This window comes from Gymnoscopelus braueri, assembly GCF_963280865.1.
Source record: "Gymnoscopelus braueri genome assembly, chromosome: 15".
NCBI classification, from domain to species: Eukaryota; Metazoa; Chordata; class Actinopteri; order Myctophiformes; family Myctophidae; genus Gymnoscopelus; species Gymnoscopelus braueri.
The window spans coordinates 20,813,220-20,831,188 of record NC_137620.1 but is presented as its reverse complement, the minus strand read 5'-3'; the positions used below and the strand labels follow the sequence as shown (position 1 = coordinate 20,831,188).

Here is a 17,969-nt window from a genome sequence, read left to right as displayed (position 1 = left end):
AAATCACATCAAGCTAAAACCAATTTCCGTTCAGGGTGGTCTGGCCAAAGCCCGACCTCGGCACTCGTACGTATACCAACCTCCCCACCCTCCTCCCCTGTAAAGTTCAGTGTGGTAGTGCCTCTACTAAACTAAACCGCGCTCACCACCACAGGAACTGCATGTCAAAGTGAGAAACGACAGCGTTTGTGAGATCAGACCGCCGTCGCGCTGCACACAGACGATCGATGGGAGAGAATGGACAAAGGATTAATGAACGGCAGAGTAACAGGAACAGACACAGATTAGTCATTTTCAGCCCCCAAATCGTCCTGCCTTTTCCTCTGCATATTTCTCTCTCTGTCCATCTCTGTATGTATCCCTCCTCGTCTGTCATTCTTAGCTTTTCATTACACCTCCATCAATTTATTTCTATACCTTTGGACTGTTTCTATCCTTTGCTTCTTTGACAGAGGGTGACGGACTCTCTGGGCAAGAATATTACTTTAATTAACACAACAAGAACATTGTGTTCCTTCAACTGATATATTGGATAACCTCCTTTCATCCTTATCTCATCTCACAAGGCTAAAAGCCTGGAAAATAAGTGAACTACAGCCAAAAGTGTCCCTAGGACGTCCATTGTACAGTACTAGAGGTGCGGGCCGCTACGCGGCGCTCCCGTCTAGTAGACAGAGACAGTAGAGCGTGTAGACTTTCATTGCAACAGCGGTGCTTGTTTCTCGCACATGATTTGGCAACACCAGAGCCCATGATGGTCCGCTTGTTTTTCATGTATGTGGCAACACCCGGAGGTGAAAACGAAACCGAAACTTAACTTTGTATTGACAGAGAGAGCATGGTCGAGTGACCATAAGTTTGTATTGAGAGAGAGAGCATGAGTACCCGTATGAGAGTAGACGGTGGACGCTGTGGCGGAGCGTCCGGGTAGGCTAGGTAGGCGGCCGCCTACGGGCCCGGGACTCCGGGGGCCTGGGTCGTCAGATCACATGGACCTTTATTTTATTAGAATTAGACGCACTTTGCGTGCTGCGCCTCTCCGCAACTTTCCCAGAGATTCACCAGCTTACATAGAACTGCAAATATATTCGAGGCAATTCACCCCAATACACTGTTGGAAGCTCACCCTAACCCTAAAACTGAAATAAAGTAACAAAAAAACGAACACAATCCGCCCAAAACCCGCAAATTTTCGCGCCAGCGCACGTGCGTGCGCAGAGGGGGGGGCTTTCCGGTTGTTCCGCCACTGGGTGGACGACCAACCGACCGTACACGACCGACCGTCGCGCATGCGCGGGACTCTCGATTGTATATTAGGATGTACTCCCGCTGTCTTCTTTTGACCAATTATGATACGGTTTTCATGACCTGGGAATGTAAATATAACTTCCTTTAGCACTTTAGGCCGGTACTTTTCTTTACATCCGCTTGGAGATTTTCAGTAGCATTTCTTGTACCAGCCTGGGATAGTTAAGCTCCACACACCTGTAGTACGTGATATACGTGTGGTGCAAGGTTTTGTTCCGGTTCAAGTTTTCGTTCTTTCCTTCCCCTTTTTCCACCTGATCCCTGTTTCTTCATCCTCTTCTCCTTCCTTTCTCTTTCCTCTTCCTCATTGTCCCTCTCTTCCCTGCATGCTCCAGTCTTCTGCCACAGCCTCTTGCTAATTGCTCATAAAGGCACTTTATAGAGGAGGGTTAACGAGGTTTTAAATCTCCACTCCATCTTCACTGGGACTGGGGAGGTTTCACAGACTACAGCGTGCACCGCTAATCCGATGAACCGCTCAGTTTACTGCACACTGAAGGGCACGTAGACGCTGCACCGCCATGTATGGCAGTGTACTCCGACAAACCGTATTAAAATTCTTGGAAGTGTTTGATGCTACGTTGGCCGTGACTAGATTTAATTTAGGTCGCCATTTACGCTTCCATTACATTTTATAGTTTAGTATATCAGCATTAGCACGTGCAACAATTACAACTAGAAAAAGTGCTCCTCGGAGCACAGGTCTCCGCCAGGTCAGTAGGTTATCAGCAGAAATCAGCAGAAATCTCACCGTTGCGCTGCGCTGTTTAAAGCTGTAGACTCCACGACGAGCGATCCATGAAAAACAATGCATGTGTGCAGGGTGCGCGATGGTCCTGGCTAAAGCCTGGAACAACAACATGTCTCATGCGAGTCACCATTGCAGAGCGATCGCGCATCGAGAATCACTCGTTTTGCCCACTGTAAAAAGTTAAGGAGATACAGAGGTTTTTAGTTTTAAAGGACAACTTTGTTTTTTTTACAACCAAGGTTTATGTTTTAGATTGTAATTAAAGTAAATACAAGATGAGTGTTAAATTTTATTCTATTTACTGCTTTCTATAGTTTTAGCAATTTTCGCGATCTTTTTTACAGTGGGCGGGGGCATTCTGTCCGGTGGCTAAATATGTATTTTTTTTACACAATAACCCGGTGTTTTCTTTATTATTATTTACAGTAGCTCTTCTAGCCCCAAAAAACTCACATCTGGCCATCAAAGACCACAGGATCTTTTTTATTGTGTAAAAAAGGCATATTTAGCCACAGGACAGAATGCCCCCGCCCACTGTAAAAAATATCGCGAAAATTGCTAAAACTATAGAAAGCAGTAAATGAAAAAAAATTAACACTCATCTTTTATTTACTTTAATTACAAGCTAAAATATAAACCTTGGTTGTAAAAAAACAAAGTTGTCCTTTAAGGAGATAGAATGGAAGCGGATGGGAGCCAGATTTTTTGGCACGGTGATCCATCTGTCCCTTACTTCTTAGAGTGTTCATGGGTGATTCCAGGGCTGCGCTAGCCCCCCCCCCCCCCCTTGTGAAAAAATATAAATAAATAAAAGATTGATTTCACGTATATTTACGTTTTTGGGGCTTTTTGGCACTCCATGGGTGTATTTGCAAAAACGTAATATTACGTTTTTGGCACTCAATGTGTTAAAAGGGTGGCATTTCTTCCTCAACATAGTGCGAAAGTACGTGCAAAGTTTCACCGCAATCGGATGCTGCGTTCATGATTTGCGGCATTTTGTTCAAAACGGGCCACTGCTGCAATCTTTAGATGTCAATCTTAGCCAATCAGGATGGAATATGAAAAATGTAACCGATCCGACTTGATCACATGACTATAGAGATCATGTCTACCGATTTGCGTGAAATTTGGATACAATCTGAAGGAGTAATATTAAAAAATGAGTTTTATATAAGTCGGCCTCCTGGTGACGCTATAAAAGGCAGATGTGAAAAATGCAGGGCAAAGGTTTTTCCTTGGCCTCTAGGGAGTGCACATACAAAGTTGTACACAGATTGGTGCAGTTCTAAAAACACGAATTGGCCTAGCTGTTATAGCGCCACCAAGTGGCATTTCTTCCTCGGCATAGTGGGAATGTATGTGCAAAATTTCACTGAAGTTGCACGCTCTGTTCATGATTTGAGGCATTTTGTTCAAAACGGAGCACTCCTGCAAATTTGGAAGCCATTTTTTGCCAGTCAGGATGGGACATGAAAAATCTGAAAGACCCGTTTCGTTGAATGACTATAGACATACTGTGTACCGATTTGTGTGACGCTTGGACAAAACCTGTAGGATAAATGATTGATTATTGTCAAAAAAATTGTTTTGCAAAAAGCGGCCTCCTGGTGGCGCTATTACAGGCCAATGTGAAAAATTGGGGCAGAGGTTCTGAATTGGCATCCAGGGAGTGTGTGTGCACAGTTTCGCTGCGATCAAGCCAACGGTGTCGCACCGCATCGCAGCGTGCGTGTGTGTGACACACACACACGCGCAAGGACGGACGGACGGGGTGAAAAACATACTCTCTTGCCATGCCTTTCGGCCTGGCGGAGACAATAATGCTTTGCTTAAAGCTGCATTGTGCGTCCCCTACTGATAAACGAGGTGAATTGCAATGACAAGCCATGCCTTTCAAAAAGAGGCGACTCTCCCGCTCACCTGTGGTATCTCTCCACGGCTCCCCAAACTTTTCCTATCAAAGTACATGTTCCCGATAAATTTCGGCAGCCAAAGTGTGACAAATCAAACCCCTGTCATGTGAAAAGGTACGGTCGTTGAAATGTATCTAGTGTTTGTCACGGCAACGGTAAACTATTGAAGTAACGGCCCTTCAGCTCAAATGCAGTTATACGTCATCTTGCATTGGAAGATCTGCCATTATGTGAGGTGACGTAAGATGATTTTAAAGAGAGATGCAGGTGCCAAGGTATTTCACCCAGTCCAGCACTCCAAGTCTCAGGAGCTTCGAGTCGGGGCCGGAACAGCATCACATGACATCACAGGACATGACATAATACATGTCATTTAATGCATGCTGTTGTTGTGCATGCGTGTGTGCGTGCGTGTGCGCATGTGTGTGCCTGTGTGCCAAGTCATATCCCCTCCAAATGTTTCTACAGCGGGTGATAAAGCCGAAAATGTGTCTTAACAGTGATCGTGTGTGTATTACAGGTCTGTGTCTGATGTGGATGTGGACCCTGACCTCGTGCACATGGAAATACAGGATACAAGCGGAGGTACAGTGACACTGCATTGTGCTTTAGTTGCTTTATCTCTCTTTTCTTTTCTGAAGGATTATGTTTTTTTGCTCTTGTAGTATTTTTTTTGCCAAGAAAAAAGAAAGTGGGGAAATTCAGGCGTCACATTGGTTTCAAACTTCTGTTCTGTTCTTGTTGTGGAATATTAGATGTTTCTGTCCTGCTTCCTGCTCTCCTGTAGCCTGATTATCAGTCTGAAATTGGCTCCAGTGTCGGGGATTACAAGGGGGAGGGGATTAGAAATTCCCTAAACCAATCCTAAGGGATCCCCACGCCCACCTCTGCCTCTCATTGGACAACGCATTTTGTACCGGAGAAGTCTTAGGTTCACATTTACAACTCCAGACCAAGAGGCAGTCCACTCAGAGAGTGGGCGGGGTCTATGGTATGGAACCAGGCTAGCTCTCCTGTCCACTATCCAGGCATGTGCACACATAATGCATTCCTAAATATGTAGTGAGAATCTGCTCCCATTTTATAAGTGCATACTTTATGAACGTTCATTTTCTATTTTCCTCTTTTTTGACTGGGGTGGCCCTTTAAGGGCGTTCACGTGCACACAACATCGATTGTTCTTGCAATCGATACTAAAGTCTAATTTGAAAGATTTAAAAGTCTTGCTCAAGGACACTTTGATGTGATGCCAGGATCAAACCGGGAACCTTCAATCCAAGGCAACCACTCTACATCCTAAGCCACTGCCCCAGACTCAAGGATTCAGTCATAATTCAGTTTCATCTCAGCTTTAATAGACAGTACGGTGTGAAAATGAGTCATGATTAAGTTTTACTTCAGGTTTATTAGACACCGTACAGTGCAAAAATGAGTCATGATTCAGTTTCATTTCAGCTTAAATAGACAGTATACGTGTAAAAATGAGTCATGATTCAGTTTTATTTAAGCTTCAATGGACAGCAGTGTAAAAATGAGTCATGATTCAGTCTGCTGTGTACGTGGTACATTTAACTTGGCTGTGTCAACAGGGCCTTCTAGGTACAAAAAGCTGATTTGTTTCTGAACAAATCCGATGATTTGGTTGCTCCCTGTGGTCTGTAGTTCCAACGTGCTTATTCTGCTTCAGTGACTTTAAACCCTGTCAACTCCCCTGTCCATCTCTCTCTCTGTCTGTCTGTCTGTCTGTCCATCTCTCTCTGTCTGTCTGTCTGTCTGTCTGTCTGTCTGTCTGTCTGTCTGTCTGTCTGTCTGTCTGTCTGTCTGTCTGTCTGTCTGTCTGTCTCTCTCTCAGTTTCTCTGTCCCTCCCCGGTGTACATGTATTGTAGGGAATAGATGTGATGATGGGTTGACCTCACTTGGGGTGGGGATTCAGGGGGAATGTGACATAAAAAAAACGTGTTTTTCCCATTCAAACCATCACATATGGGACCGACTGATTTCAAACTCAGCGAGCGCATCGGCGAGGACCCGAGGGAGTGTGGTGCCCGGTGTCAAGGTTTTGAATGGGAAAAACACTTCATCAGGGTTACGATGTCAGGACTTCTGTACTCCCTGTCTTGGCCCCACCCGTAAAACGGAATGATCATATCAGTTGGACAGATGGACAGGTTAGGGTACAACTCTCTCTCACACACAGACACACACACACACACACACACACACACACACACACACACACACACACACACACACACACACACACACACACACACACACACACACACACACACACACACACACACACACACACACACACACACATTTTTTTTTGCTTATGTTTGTCCATTGAATCCGATGATGACGTCATATTATGTCCTTAACGGTGAGTTATTTGGTGGCTAAAGAGTCCAATCCTGGAAGCACATGTTCTATTGCAGCTGGGGCATGTGTAGGTTGTAAAGGTGGTAGTGGTAATGGCAGTCACGGGTGTGTTCCTCCTCAACCGAGCCAGCGCAGTTGGTGCTGGGTGATCATGGCCTCAATACTCCTGCAGTTGGTCTTGGCAAGTATTTCAGTCTGAGGCACATGATCACGCCAGCTGAGGCCAAGGATGCGCATCATGCGCTGAAGGCATCCGATATGGAAGCGCTCCAGGGACTTGATGTGATGCCTGTATGCGGTCCATGCTTCACAACCGTAGAGGAGGGTGGTGATGCAGACAGCCTGGTTGACAGCAGCTTTGGTGTGCAGGTGGAGCAGCAGCAAACCACGTGATTGCAAAAAAAAAAACAGCCCGTTCACTCCTTTGTTACTCCTTTTGCAGAACTGTCATTTATTATCCATAGGATTATAAATACAATCCAGGTGGTTCTGTACACGTCCAGCATGATGGGCATTTAGCCAGACAGTCGGAACTCTCAGACAGACAAAAAATAATAATAATTATAATTATAATTATACAAAAATAAACAAAAAAGACAAAAGACTGGACACAACGCTAACAAACAAGCGAACAGACCGTGCAGAGCGTGCGTCAGACCCCCTGCCGGACCAGGATACCGACACCGGATACTGACACCGGATACTGACACCGGTACTGTCCGGGACAGCTGCCCAGGTGATATAGAGCTCTTCCTGGAACTAGGTAGCACCACATGGTCCCCCCCCCCCCCCTCATCTCCTTGCTTCCGTACTCAGACAGATAGGAGGGGGGGGTGGAGCGGCCAGGCGTGCCAAGCCAATCTGTTCGCTATGTGCCCCCCCCTGTCACATGTGCCATTGTCAAGGTTAAACGATGGCACGCACCAGAAAGGGCCACAGAGAGGTTCAACACCTCTGTAGAATAGGCTGCACTCAGTCCAGGACCTCGCCCCGGGCGCCTGTGCCCAGGTTAGTGCGGCTAGGTTTCTGAAGGGGGGGGCGGCATAGGGGGACGGGGGAGAGAGTACTGTATGAGCAACGGGGGCGTAACTTGATGGATGAGGAGGCTGGTGGGGTCTGTAGGTGCACGTGTCATTAGGGAGAATGATGTGATGGAAAACATACTGTGGATATGCATGGCCACACAGACACACACACACACACACACACACACACACACACACACACGCGCGCGCGCCAATCTTTCTGCAAATATAAGAATGAAATGAAAAACATTGTCCATAACTTTGTAAGATTCAAGACTGCAAGTTTATTCACCCTTTGGTTTTTTCACAACTATTTGCTATTCACCATCGTCCTTTTCAGACCACCTCAAGTGGAGGGCGTGTGTGTGTGCGTGCGCGTGTCGCCAACTGGAATTGAACACTTAGCCAATCTAATAGCATTTTAATGAGTCCTGTGCCGTATGCTGCTTGCTTTGATTAAATGTCAGGGCATTTCAATAAATTAGCAAGTCCATTTGTTAGCACCACAGACCTCTTTAAACAAAGTGGAGTCGAGAAACCGGAATTAAAAAAGAAAAAGAAAAAGCAATGTTGTGGCGTCTCACTGGCAGATTGACTTCTGCTGTGTTTGCTTTGTTCGAATCTCTCTGTGTACCTGCATTGTGTGCACATCAGCTGAAGTGTATGCCCCCAGTGTCTATGCGATGCGTGCACAAGCTCCTGTGTGTGTGTGTGTGTGTGTGTACGCGTGCCTGTGTGTACAGCACACAGTCAAATCTCATTTTACCATTCATGGGCAGAGTTTGTGTACGTGAGCCTTTTCTCCGAGGCTCCATTTTCTCGTGACCTCTGGAGAGGGGAAAAGCTGCTGAATTTCTGTGGGCTGATGTTGCTGATGTAGCTCACCTCAGTGAAAGTCAATACTGAGTTAGCCAAGCAACAGGCAATCCCCCCGATGGCAGTGATAGAGGAGAGCTGTAAAATGTGATAGATTCTACGAAGTCATAGCTCTGGCTCTGTTTTTCTATCTGACTTTATGTATTCTCTCTCTGTCTCTCTGGTTCTTCTTAATTTGTTCAGAATATCGTTCTGCCATTGGCATCATCTGTATGTTTTCATGTGACCCAAACATCCAGACGTGATTTGACATTTCCATGTTTCTCTTTCTTGTTGCCTTCATTAATTTCTCCTCCATCTCTCTAATTCTCATCCGCCCACCCTCCCCCCCTCTCTCTCTCTCTCTCTCTCTCTCTCTCTCTCTCTCTCTCTCTCTCTCTCTATCCCATCTACTGTATCAATCTATTGATCTACAGTACCTACTCTGTCTGTCTGTCTGTCTGTCTGTCTGTCTGTCTGTCTGTCTGTCTGTCACATAGGCATTGTTCAGGGGGAGAAAAAAAATCCTGTAAAAAATTACTCAATCACAGATTCTGAATCATCAAATATTAAGATATCAGAACAGAAATTGACGTGTAAATATTAAAAGAATGCATTAGTTGCTAATGCAATAATGCAATAGCAAACTACATTGGTAATCCAAATCCCCTCAAATCCAGTTCCGAGTACGTTTTTCATTATATTTGCTATTCGCTGTAAAATCCAGTAAAATACTTTTTTTCAGCGTTGCAATATTATTCTCTTCATTTTCCTGCATTTCTAAGTCCCCAAAAAAATCTATTAACCATGAAATCATATTAAAATGACCTAGTTTTAAAAGGAAGAAAATCTACTATTTTCTTCTACTTTGATGATGATCCAGGCAGCAGAGGAGTGCCTTGCTGGCAGCTCACTGAGACAAACAATGAAACAATGTTTAGACTGAAGGGAACATCTCACCTTCGCTGACGCTTGAATTGAGATGCAATGTCCTCTGGGATACTTACGAATATAGATTTGTTTTGCCTTTCAGTCAAATTCTCTGTTGGTTTTAGAAGGCGTAGTTCCTAAACTATTGAAAACAAACAAGCAATATCTCGTAGCTCAGATTTTCACCTTTAATATGAAAAATACTACTGTACTACGTTTACTGTCTGAGGCGTTTTGTCGAATATATATTGTATATGCCCTCTTCTCTCTCTTTCTCTCTCACAACACTTTAATAATATCTCACCTTCAACCATTCCTGTTGATTTGTTCACGATGATGTAACTCTCTTGTCTCTCGTGTTGTGTCCCCTGGTGATGGTTGTCCCTGCAGGCTTCCTGTATGTGACCTGCCTCATCCAGAACTGCTCAGACAAGATGATGACGGCTCAGTTCCTGGGGAAAATCGACCACAACTCACTCTCCGTCCAAGACGATTACATATTAGTCAAGGTAGCTCATAGGCAAACACACACACACACACACACACACACACACACACACACACACACACACACACACACACACACACACACACACACACACACACACACACACACACACACACACACACACACACACACACTGTGACCGCTTGACATCAGTAATGAGAACCATAGGATGTTTATTGGATGTAAGGTGGTTGTGCAGACTCAGATGCGTCCAGTAGCACTGGACTTCACTCTATTGAAACCACTCCTTTTCAAAACACAGTCCATAGTATTTGATTCAGGGGGGGGCGCAATGGAAAGAACTAGTTAGATTTTTGTATTGGTTTTCTTCATTTTCATCAATGAAAAAAAGCTCAAAGTTCTGTGAGATGGCTTTAAAAAAAATAAATAATAAAAAAATCATTGAGGCGTCTTGGTACCTGAATACAGATGATGGAATGCTTGGATATCTCCTGACAAGATTGATTTATACGTTTTGGGGGGAAAAAAGTCTAGCCATTTCAGCAGATTCGAGATGGCTCGTCTAACAAAGTCAGAATACGTTATCTTTATTTGTATGAGCTTTAAATAAACTGTATCTGGACAGCATCTTCCCCTTGAGTGTGTATGGGGACAGTTGACAGGTGTTAGTGTCACACCTAACTCTGAGTCCATGCAACTAGTGTGACTGCTTAAACCATTGACCACCCCACACAGCATCTTCCATACAACGGTTGTCATGCAGCAATCAAGCACCCCATCGCTCTGGACGTGACGCTGGTGTTTGAGTTCACGTCAGCCTTTCATCCAGCCTCCTCTGAAACATCACACCACTGCTTCAAATGTTCATCTGAAACATCACACCACTGCTTCAAATGTTCATCTGAAACAACACACCACTGCTTCAAATGTTCATCTGAAACAACACACCACTGCTTCAAATGTTCATCTGAAACAACACATCACTGCTTCAAATGTTCATCTCAAACAACACATCACTGCTTCAAATGTTCATCTGAAACAACACATCACTGCTTCAAATGTTCATCTGAAACAACACATCACTGCTTCAAATGTTCATCTCAAACAACACATCACTGCTTCAAATGTTCATCTGAAACAACACATCACTGCTTCAAATGTTCATCTGAAACAACACACCACTGCTTCAAATGTTCATCTGAAACAACGCACCACTGCTTCAAATGTTCATCTGAAACAACACATCACTGCTTCTATCTTTCCTCTGAAACAACACACCACTGCTTCTATATTTCCTCTGAAACAACACACCACTGCTTCAAATGTTCATCTGAAACAACACATCACTGCTTCTATCTTTCCTCTGAAACAACACATCACTGCTTCTATCTTTCCTCTGAAACAACACACCACTGCTTCAAATGTTCATCTGAAACAACACATCACTGCTTCTATCTTTCCTCTGAAACAACACACCACTGCTTCAAATGTTCATCTGAAACAACACATCACTGCTTCAAATGTTCATCTGAAACAACACATCACTGCTTCAAATGTTCATCTGAAACAACACACCACTGCTTCAAATGTTCATCTGAAACAACACATCACTGCTTTAAATGTTCATCTGAAACAACACACCACTGCTTCAAATGTTCATCTGAAACAACACACCACTGCTTCAAATGTTCATCTGAAACAACACATCACTGCTTCTACCTTTCCTCTGAAACAACACATCACAGCTTCTACCTTTCCTCTGAAACAGTGAATCTGCTTCTACCTTTTATTTGAAACATAATTTTAGGAATTGCAAGAATGAAAGTATTGCAACTTGTGACGTTGATCCCACAGAACGACGTGTCCATTCACTGCACTCTCTACACTCACACTGACAATACACAACACACACACCCAGTGTTGCCAGATCTTGCGAGAGAAATAAGCAACTAGGTCTATGAGAACAAGCCCAGAAGAAGCGACTCTAGGCCACATGATGGTGTATTATTCCCCAAGAGAGTCACTACAACATCACTGCTTCTACCGTTCATCCAGCCTCCTCTGAAACATCACATCAGCTGAGACCGCTTGGATATCCTGCTTCAGTGTCACATGGGGCGTATTTTATTTCTGGCCCTTGCTCAGCATGAGTCAGCCATTACCCACAAGCCTGTGTGTGTGTGTGTGTGTGTGTGTGTGTGTGTGTGTGTGTGTGTGTGTGTGTGTGCGTGTGCGTGTGCGCGTGTGCGTGTGCGCGTGCGCGTGTGCGTGTGCGTGCGTGCGCATATTCCTTTTCTGGAATCAGTGCTGGCAGATGGTGACCCGTGAACCTCAGTATTACCAGCAGCAGCTCACTGGTGGATGCTGACGGTCTTATTTTCTCTAGTTATAATATCACTTAAATCATCTCTCTCTCTCTCTTCCCCTCTCTCTGGTCTTTCTGAAGCCTTCTAGTCTATCTCTAGCTCTGTGATCAATGCTTCTCTCCTCTGTGATGTATTGAGTGAAATAACATGATGGAACATGTGTGTCTGTGTGTGTTTTCTCAATTTCCCAGGTGACCACAGGGAACCGCACCAAGCACTACGTGTCCTATCGACGTAACGAGTTTGTCCAGATGAAGTTTCCCAAGTATGCTCTACCCAAGGTATTCCTTCACAACCTGAAATAACTCGAATTCTTCCCCAAGATGAAACGGAAATCAATACCACACCAATTTTACCTGAACAGTTTTCACTTTTTTATCTCCAGCCTGTAGCCCATTGAGTGAGACTGCTGACTCAGGACTCATACCACTTTATGATTCTCAGGGTTACATTTTATATACTAGCTGTCAAAATGAGTACAAATTAAATCCAATTACTGGACAATGCAAAGATGCTTTTTTACTTGGATTGTTGGTTGGTTAAATGATCAGTTTTATCTGAGTTTTTGATATTATTAGGTTAATTTGACCTTTAATGCATCAACTAAATCAAATTATCAATAGAAGCTTTTTTTTTTGTTCAGTACAATTGATTCTCTAGGAGAAATGAAAAGGTCAAAGTGACAGTATAAAATATTAAAGCAACAGGGGCCCATATCAAATCAGAAATCATCATAGAAGTGTGTGCACGGGAACACGCACATATCCACTCCCATTTGTATCGCTAAATGGTTAGAAATGGTTAAAGATTCCCACAATTAACCTATTCATGTACTATACGTACATTTATAAGTCTATGTTCATATTAATAATGTTTAACCCATTAAGACCTGAGGCCGATTCTACAAATGCCTTCTAAATCAGTAGTTATCACACTTACTCACAAGTGAGCTTGTATATCTGCAAATTTCAAACGTATAAAATAAATAATTATGCAGATGCTTTCCCAGTTTCAATGGGTTAATGTCAGAGACAATGAGTGAAAAAGAAGTGTAATTCTGAAATCGAAAAATTGAGGAGGTTCTTGATTCTTGGCTGCATAAGCCTCCATGGGATTGAGAAAGAACCAACTTCTCAGCGACGTCTGACAAATTTCAGCTGAGCAGATGACATATTGCTCTACAATACCTACAGTAGTACATTTCAGCACAGTAGACGACATATTGCTCTGCACATTTGACTCTTGGAAATCAGACTATATTCTGTGGAAACTTCTCTAATACAGATTCTGGCCTCGGTCCACTGTCCCAGACCAGAATCTGTATCGGCATAAAATATTAAAGACTACAACTGAAATCCGTGTAAAGTCACACGAGCAAGGGAGCCTCCAGCAGGCTCTCAGCGAGCAGGAATCTTTGCTGTCAGAGTAATCTGCTCAGGGGACCATTTTAGCGTGACACTGTCTGGAGCGCTATTGAATTGCATTGATTGAAGACGGACTCTGGGGGAGGGACTGGCTCATGTATTTTTCAACCTGCAGCAACCAGAAGGAAGGAAGAGAGAGCCTCAGAGACAATCACTGTCATTGGCACTTTATCCAAAGAGGACATATTGTGTGTCTGGGAAAAGTGAGTTTAGGGAAGGGTTAGGGTTCTACAATTACTCTGAACCACCTAGCCCGTCACTTTAGAGGGGTCTTGAACACTTCAGGTCCTTGGTGATCATGAGGGAAGGTGAAAGAGATGGAATTACACACACACACACACACACACACACACACACACACACACACACACACACACACACACACACACACACACACACACACACACACACACACACACACACACATGCGTGTAGCCAAACACGCACGCACACTCACAGGAAATTGCTCTCCTTTCTATAAGGAGAGAGGATCAATGTCATTAGGTGTGGCAGGAAGGTGGTGGAGGGGTGTGTGTGTGTGTGTGTGTGTGTGTGTGTGTGTGTGTGTGTGTGTGTGTGTGTGTGTGTGTGTGTGTGTGTGCGTGCGCGTGTGTGCGTGCGTGCGTGTGTATGTGTGTGTGTGTTCGCGCGCACCTCTAGTTACCTCACTAGTCACATTGCTTCTAGGACAAAAGATAGATTGAGAGAGAGAGAGATTGAGAAGGAGAAATGTCACTTGTAGTTGGAAGAAAGATGGCAAGACAGAGTGAGTGAAAAGGTTGAGAGAAACGCAAATAGCAGTGGGAAAGGGAAAGGAGAGGGTGTGCGTGCGTGTGCGTGTGTGTGTGCGTGTGCGCGTGCATGCGTGAGAACAAGGGAATTGAGGAAGGTTTTTGTTCTTCGACTGTGAATAATTGAAAGCCTGGAGAATGAAAAATGCAGAGACCATCCCTACCCCTGTGAGCCAAGCTGACCCAAGCTGTGGATTATAACACACTCACGCACACACACGCACACACAGGCATGCAGGACATACATTTAATAATATATCACAGGTAATAATTGCTCTCTCTTTCTCATGTTGTCTGTTTTGAACCCTTATTTAAAGGTGAAGTTGCTCAGCTAGCAAATCTATTTTTAAATAGTGAGTGGCCGATCTACAAGCTCACAACGAGTCGATCGGCTATTTTCACTATTTTAAAATGTAAAAAATGCCTAATACGTTTGGGCATAAGATAAGGGCCCATAGCCACATTTCTCAAAATATAATTCGTTGCAACACAATGTTGTAGAATTACACATTACAATTCCCAGCAAGCACAATGACGTCATGATGACGTTATGATGACGCCCGGTCATCACCCCGGTGACGTTCAGGACTAGGCCAGATCACAGCCCATATGGGGATGATCTTTACGTCATTTACAGGACGTCATCACCGGGACATCATATGGACATTTGGACAGCAATTTTGGGTGATGAGAAATGTGTTTAGATGACGTCCTGGAAGTGACGTTTTTGTGGTCAGGATAAATTTTGGTTGAAATCAGGTGATATTCTGGGCCAGAACTTGTCTTGGTTTGACTTGATCTAGCCCCAATCAAGACGTCACTGATTGGTCCGGGTCCTGACTGTGCTTGCTGGGTTGTGTTTGTTTATTGAAAACAATAGTGTTTGATAGTGTAGTTAGTCACTAGTCTGAAAATGACATCTTGACACAGAACGGACAGAAACATCTTCAGTATATGTCTTCATTTCCTGGTGTGAATTCTTTCCAACATACAGTACATGTGTACAATACAGCTGACTGATCAGACATGCTTTTGTCTTCGACACTGTGCGGTTTCGTAAATGACGCTCTCAGCCTCACCATCTCCGTCTCTCTCTGTTTCGCTCGGTCACTGCCAATCTATTGCTGTTTGCGCCAGCTGAGACTGGGTCAGGGGAAGGTAGAAAGGGTGGAATGTAGGTTTCGTGTCCAGCGGACCGTGCGGCGTCCACAAGGCCAGGACCTCTGCCATTTTACCCTGTGAGACAAGATCTCAGCGGGGTGTACGGTGGTCCCCCTACCCCCTGACAGTGATGAATGGAAGGTGTTGGTGCAGCACAGAGGGGATGGGGGGGGGGGTATGCTGGTTAAGATTTCTTTGCATATTTTATACTCAGGCTGCAGCCCACCCCAAAGGAAGATTCACTCAAGACGAAGAAAGAGGGGTTTTTATTTTGATAAATTCAAGCTGGGTGTGCAGTGCAACAGCATAATGATTTGTCTCTGCCTACACCTCAACATGCCCCATCTCTGCACCTCCGGCTCTGGTGAAAAATAAACGCCTTGTTTTGAAAGCTGTGCATTACAGTAGTGGACCACAGGGAACACCAACAAAGCACTCACCTTAGACTCTAACCCTCTAAGGCTTAGAGGACACCAGCATCCGTTACCGGTATTACAGGACCTAGACAAACAGCAACGGCCTCTGTTGTGAGCAAACACTCTGCACAGCCTATTTAAGAGGCGATGGAGTGCGTCTTTTCAGAATCAATCCTCTTTTGTGCATAGATTTCATGTTTGCACACTGAGCATACATCTATAAAGGCTTTATTCAGCCTCCTGTCATTATAATCCTGTTATTTTTATTGTACACACTGCAGTGGAACATTCAAACATGTGTTGTTTGCCCACGGTGTGTGATCTCTGGTTTTAAGCTGCACACAGCTGGCTTCAGCAACAGCCACCTCACATTCAAAGACAAGGTTGAATGTAGGATCTTTTTTAAGCACGTTATGAGATATATGGGATATTGTGTGTGCAGAAGGTATACAATGTATGTGTGCTTCTGTACTTGAGTGTGTGATGTCTTTGTGTGATCATAGATCAGTCTGCATGCATGCACACATGCTACAATACTACATAAGAGTGTTTAGTCCTGAATATACGTGACTCTGCTGACATATTCAACACAGGATTGCATTCTAGCCACAAGGCACCACGCAGGTGGGTGGATGGCTGACTATGAAAGTGCAAAGACAGCCGGTGGCTGAAGATTGTACATTTCCCACACACTCCCACATTTCACGCACAACACACACTCACATACACTGAACTCAATTTACTGCAACTCCCACCTCCACCCAATCCATCTTAATTCATGTCCCCTGACTCAATAGGTTTAAATTGAGCGAACATCATTTTCCATTTGACGTTTTGTCAGCTTTGAGAGCTAAGCCTGGTTAAACACAATGTACCCAGGTAACCCAGCATCCTTTGGCAACTATATCCCGCCTGCTTTCGTATGATGATGATGATGAACGGCTTCACTGGGAGGCATCTCCATGGAGATTGGCCTTAAAATCCCCATGCCTAACTTTCCCTTTACCACAACCATAGCATCTCAGTACCATAGCCTGGCTAAGCTTGTTCCATTGGAATTCAAGTTGGGATTGGTTGTTTTCACAGAAACTGATAGAATCAAGAGCATTTTATTTTCATTTTCATGCTCTTGATGCAAAGAAGATTTCTAGTTGTATTGACTCTTATAGTTAAACATCTTATTGTGTAATTGAAAACAGACTTCATTCAAGCACTTCGCAGGCTTGACCATAAATCCAAGGGTAATTGATCACGCGTACTACGTGTCAATGAGTTGACGGCTTTATCTCCAAATGTTATGTTAATGTAATCAGTAAGACTCGCAGAGAAAGTGCTGAATCGGGCCCCATGCCACCGTCACACAGCGTTTTTAATTGAGTGATGAAGTAATTTGCATTGAGAACTCACAGGTTGTGACGCATAATGCCTAACGAGACTCCCGAGCCGCGAAAAGCCCGTTTGAAGTCTCTTCTCCTTTCTCCTTTCTTCTCCCCCCCCCCACCCACGTTGTCTCATCCCTTTTATTCTATTGCTATAATTTCTCCTAAATTAACCCTCATCTTCTCCTTCTCCTCTCTTCTTCTCTGTCACTGTCTGTCTCCCAGGATGTCCAGATAGTGAGCACAGATGAGAACCAGGTGTTCCTGGCGCTCCAGGAGTGGTACCAGACGGACACATACAACCTGTACCAGTCGGACCCACAGGGAGTGTACTACTCCATAGTCCTGGAGAACGTACGCAGCACCAAGCAGCCGGAGGAGAGCGTCCTTATCGACATCCTGGAGGTGAGAAGGGCCACCGTGACACCTATAGGTTCCTGGAGGCAGTACTGAACTAAAGTTTCACTAATTATGAGCGCTCTAAGAATAGAATAACGTAGCATTTAATAGAAACTTGAACTTTAAAGTTTCCCCATAGGATTGTATCATAATATATTGCTATATTAATCTTCTATTATATTACAGTATATCTTAGTCTATGACTGACATGATAGTCTGGCCTCCATAGTACTACTAGTATGTTGTATATCAGTTACAGTACAAACTATTAGAATATAGGATCAATAAATTATACAACATGAATCAATGCCTTATTATTGATACATGAATATGAGGTTGAAAAAGTGTTCCATTAAAATGTCAAGCCTGTTTACCTCTCAGTGTTGGTGCAAGATT

At 44.1% G+C, this 17,969-nt stretch overlaps 1 protein-coding gene across 11 annotated transcripts in view; it reads left to right on the top strand.

Moving 5' to 3' along the window:
* Positions 1-17,969, top strand: part of LOC308102303 (VPS10 domain-containing receptor SorCS2-like) — a 223,507-nt gene that overhangs the window by 183,662 nt on the left and 21,876 nt on the right. For all 11 annotated transcript variants that reach the window (XM_080451951.1, XM_080451950.1, XM_080451959.1 and 8 more), the window contains exons 6-9: positions 4,496-4,560; positions 9,559-9,677; positions 12,195-12,284; positions 17,400-17,579. In XM_080451951.1, the coding sequence (XP_080308077.1) occupies positions 4,496-4,560; positions 9,559-9,677; positions 12,195-12,284; positions 17,400-17,579 (454 nt within the window). The remainder of the gene's footprint in view (positions 1-4,495; positions 4,561-9,558; positions 9,678-12,194; positions 12,285-17,399; positions 17,580-17,969) is intronic.